Source organism: Arachis ipaensis, chromosome B01, assembly GCF_000816755.2.
Source record: "Arachis ipaensis cultivar K30076 chromosome B01, Araip1.1, whole genome shotgun sequence".
Classification (NCBI taxonomy): Eukaryota; Viridiplantae; Streptophyta; class Magnoliopsida; order Fabales; family Fabaceae; genus Arachis; species Arachis ipaensis.
Genome location: NC_029785.2, coordinates 85119635 through 85124665, shown reverse-complemented (window position 1 = coordinate 85124665; position 5031 = coordinate 85119635). Strand labels below are relative to the sequence as shown.

The window sequence follows — 5031 nt, the reverse complement described above, 5'->3', positions numbered from 1 at the left end:
ATGGGTGTGCAACGACTCATTTAAAACATATTTGCAGCAAATGGGAATTCATGGTGATCTACCCTCGTGTCATGTATTCATCAATCGCCTTCTATTTTGATATCTATGTTACAACCAACAAGATACAAACCCAAAGACTCGCATTAAATAAACAATTATAACACATTAGGTCGAACCAAGTTATCACACTACTCACACACGTTTGGTTTCATGAATCATGAGCATCATAACAACCTTCAAAGAGTATCTCAGTGACGGAAATACTGCACCTTACAACTGAAAACAGATTACTAGGATCCTACCGATGTTTATTCCTTGATTACAACTTAGCCAACTATAATTTGCTGCTTTTATTATTATTAATACTGTTACATATAAAGCCATAAACTAAAAATAAGATCCAAAATAATTCTAGCAGAAAATGCATCAACTGAAATAATGTCACAATTAAAACTTTGGATTAACTGATTAAAATGATATTCTTGTCAAAATATTCAACTTGCATGCGTTGGAGACACCTTTTCATGCACGAAAAAGTATGTGCAAGCTTAATTCATTACAATATAAGTAGATTTATTTACAAAGTTAATAATACTAGCAGGGAATTCTTACCAGGATAACTTCTGAATCGATGTCGATAGTAAGCTCATCATGTCCATAGAACTCTGCATGACTGCCACTCAATCCTTCCCAAACATTGGATTGCTGCTAGATGAATAGCGCCGAATATCCTCAGGTCAAGTAAAGTATGATCATTGACTATGTTGTACAAGTTAACATGGTGGGACACGATCTGGATCCGGATCTAAGTGTTCACGTATCTTGAGGCTTACTTCCTTCCGCTGCAAAAGCAATCTCATGTTTACCTCTGTCTGACATCAGGTATGCTTCCTCCAAATTCAACATATTTGTCCAAATATTTATCTAATCTATATATGTGGGGCAGAGCTGCAAACTTTGGAAACACATTTTGATCCACGAAAATTTTTGTTCATCCTCCAGTCCTATTGAATTTTATGAAGGTTTAAATGCAGTTAATAATACCAAGGAACTTAAACAGATATGGCAACTAGGATAAATTCTGAATCAAACTTTCTAGAAAGCGTGTCTATAGATCCTCTATAACTTTGATTGCTGCAACGCTTCTCAAATAGTAAGACTTCTTATTGAAGAATATCCCAACAGATCCTTAGGGCAACTGATATCATTAGTATTATTTCTCAGGTTATGCTGCTTCCAAACAATGTAAACTACTGATACTCCACCTCTAGTCACTAAATAATATAACAAAGAATGCATGCCTTCAGCTTAGTCATATATAATCCTGCACGGATTAAGATTCTATAAGGGTACCTTGAGCAATTGGAACATTTAGTCAGATCGATACAAGTACAAATGCAATTCGAAAAATTGAGAACTATCGAGCTACGTTACAAAGAATAAGAATTCTTTGCCCAGTGTATGCAGATGAAGACATTGGTTTACTATCTGAAAATGATGCTGTTAGATAAAAGCATCTGGTAAATATGTAAGTATAACAGAACCAACATGGACTGTTAGATGTAGGCATGTGGCATACTAGCATTAAAGAGGACGATGGTACGGCATAAACATTCAGGAAGGCGATAACCTCCGTGCGAGAAATGCATACTATACTGTTGTTCGATATGTAAACATACTTGTGCTTATTTTATTTAATTTAATTTAAAACGAATGACTATAGAGTATATAATATATACTTTGATATACATAACTAGAATAGCAAATATTGCCTTGAACATGTATATATTTTGAATTACAACACAAAAAGTAAAACATGACACAAGTTGATATCAAATTACTCGGTTGTGATATATAACAAGATGGAAAAGTTATTTAATGCTAGCGAATCTACTGAAAGTTCTTGTATACCATGTCCATGTGAATGAAACATTTCCATGCAAATCAATATATTTACTTGTCCTGTTATTAATACTTAGTATGATTCGTTTAGTTACTATCACATATAACAATGTTAAATTGACTTTTTTTCCCTTGGTATTTTCACAATGCTAGATAGATTAGTATTAAGTACAATATACTCTTACTTGTCATCTGAAGCACTTACAAGGACCAATTATTTTGATTAATACGAGTGGGGATTATAGCCCCTAGGACTGTCTGTGCAATTGAGCTCCCGGCTGATAAAGAGTGAGGTTGTGTATGGCTTTTGCGAAGAGATCCTTCTGATCAGGATGCTGAGCTAAAACAGGACGGGCTAGCTTCTCTAGAGTACACAAGGCGCGCTCTTGTTCAAGAACCTTACTATTGCCCACATTCAAAGCAAGATGACAAAGTAAAACAAGGCCATGCATATGCGCACGGTCATTGTTCTGCAGCAATCTCATCAGCTTAGGAACTCCATCAAGCTCAAGTATTGCCTTAGAATGATCAACACAGTTGTAGTTTTCGGAGCACGCAAACTTCCCCAAAGCAATAGCAGCCTCAATAGCCACATCCACATCTCTGTTACCAAGTTGAGCAACCAAAGGGCCAAGCACATGCGGAACCTTTCCAGGGAAGTTCCTGGCTAAGGAACCAATCGACTTAATTGCAGGAATCAGCAATGCCGGATGGTTCACTTCCTGAACCACTCTCAGAAGCTGATCCAAGACTGCTTTTGCGGCGGGAGCAGTAGACTTGAAGGCAGCCCTCCTAAGATCAGAATTTACCTCGGCCACCGCAGTAATCTCCATGACAGCCATGAGACAATTGAGCTGCAATTCTCCACTCTCAGACTCAATAATCTTAGCCAGACAAAGCAAACCTTTGGTCTCGGTGATTTTCTTGCTAGTCAGAAGACACCTTATGGAAAGCTTCCAAAGAGCCCTTGCACAACTCACCTTGACCTCGTTCCTCACCGCAGGGCTCTCAGCCTCCCTCTCCCTCTCCCTCCTATGCTGGCCCCCTCTGCTACTCCCATCCAAACTCCCTGAATTAGACGATTCCCCAATCGAAGATGACGACGACAAATTCACTACCAAAGAATGAATGCTAGCCCTCCCTGCCATGGGATCAGCAAGAACAGTATCTATAGACAACAACGACACAAGCGGCCTAGTCACATTGGCTCTCACAAAATCCTCCTGTGCACGAGGGTCCTGCTCAGCCATGGTGGCAACCAATTCAGCCACGGAGACACGAACCCTCATAGCAGCATCCCCAAGAACCTGAACAATAATGGGGACCCCAAGCGAGTCAACAATGAACCTAACAACCCTCTCTTGGTTCCTAGCAATACTAACAAGAGCATTAGCAGCAGCTACCTGAGCATCAGGGGAAGAACCTTCTTTAAGAAGCTTGAGCAACGGCGAAACCCCACCTTCATCCAAGATAATAAGCTTGTTCCGACCATTGTCTCTTGCAAGAGAACCAAGTTCCATTGCAGCTTCAGCACGGTCCTTTAGGGTTCCCAACTGGAGGGTATAGGTGTAGGTCCAAACCCAAGCGAGGATAGGGTCATTGCTTGCAATTGGAGGGAGAGAGAGGTTGGTACCTTTGGAATCGAAGATGCTGAGGAGCCAGAGCAAGTCCCCGTTAGAAGACTCTAGAAGGTTCCAGACCTTGCGGAAATCGGCGGTGGTGGTGATGGAGAAGACCTGGCGGAGGACGCCGCCGTTGCGGCGGCAGCGGCGTAGGAGGGCGAGAGTGCGGTCGAGGGTCTTGGAGACTTCGGCGACGATGCGGCGGATAGGACGCTCGTTGAGGGGTTGGGCAGTGGCGGCACGGACGACGGAGCGGAGGTTGTCGCAGAGGAGCTGAACCTTCTTGGCGAGTTCGGCGCAGTCGACTTTGGATGAGTCGGACTCCTGAGCGAGTTTGATGACTCGGTCGCCGAGCATGATGGGACCTGAAAGCTCTTCTTGAAGGGTCTTCTCTTCCTCCTGGTTAGGGTTTGGGTTTCCCATAACTAACTCACGAGAGAGAGAGAGAGAGAGAAGACCCGCCGGGGGAAGGGGCGGGGTGTAGTGCTATGTTAACTACTAGTTGTTAATTTGTGTTTGAAGAAGAAGGTAGTGGTCGTGGTGGAGTGTAGTGTAGTGCATAGTTATATGTGATCTTTTGTTTGGTGGTGGTGGTGCCGCTGCTCCTTCGTGGAATGTTGGTGGTGGAAGCCAGATTGACTGGTGTCTGATGATGAGGAAGAGAGTATCAAAAAATTGATAAAAGGGAGGATTTGACTAACAAAAATTATTATAATATCAATTAATTAAATGTAGATGATTTGATTAATATTAGGAAGATGTTCACATGTACCGTTGATATATATATTAAAATATGTAGATGGTGGAGATTTTGATAAATTTTGTAGAGTAAACTCCATTTTTCTAAGTGCATGGAGGAAAAGAGATGTGTTGATCCAGTATCTCATCTTATAAGAGGGAAAAAGACATTTTTGTGCTACTTGCTTGGCTAATGAATAATCACTGATGAGTCATGCGCTATTTTATTAAATAGAAGTCACAGCTTAGCTAAAATTTTAATGAATCCTTGACCTAAAATAAAATAGTAGATAAAATAGATGAAATTATAAATTAGATTAATACAACTTACAGTAATAATAATCAGAGAAAGGTATAATTTTTTTTTTATTTTTAAAATAGAACTTGTTAATAACTTTATATGTGTCATGCATTTTAAAAAAATGCATACCATCTTTGTAAAGACTAATCATTTATTATAGTATAACTTTTTATCGAAAATAAATATGAGAATATGATAAGTATCACATGCTTGTTTAGTAATTATATAAAAAACTGTTACGGCCTGGCCCAAATTCTCCACGGGTCGGCCCGACCCGGGCGTCACTCGACCCGGACGGTCACGAGTGAGGCGCCCGCAACCGACCCGGACACGCGTCCCAGCCAGCTCACCCGCAGCTGTAGGAGCACGTCCCGGAAAAATGGGCCTGCCTTTGTAGGGCCCACCCCTGACACAGGGGAAGGATTTACCCTTCCCCCAAGGTACGTCACATATCACATCACCCCCTTT

At 41.1% G+C, this 5031-nt stretch overlaps 1 protein-coding gene across 3 annotated transcripts; it reads right to left on the bottom strand.

Moving 5' to 3' along the window:
* On the bottom strand, nt 407–4443 carry LOC107631827. Of its 3 annotated transcripts, none has more exons than XM_021122551.1 (2): nt 2108–4443; nt 407–842 (listed from the first exon to the last, which is right to left on the bottom strand). In XM_021122551.1, exon 1 carries the CDS (start codon nt 3945–3947, stop codon nt 2151–2153), a length of 1797 nt encoding a protein of 598 aa, XP_020978210.1. In that variant the 5' UTR covers nt 3948–4443; the 3' UTR covers nt 407–842; nt 2108–2150. The 3 variants fall into 3 exon arrangements, with proteins under 3 accessions (XP_020978210.1, XP_020978207.1, XP_020978212.1); XM_021122548.1 differs by lacking the exon at nt 407–842 and adding an exon at nt 851–1004; XM_021122553.1 differs by lacking the exon at nt 407–842 and having other exon boundaries at nt 1937–3209; nt 3306–4442.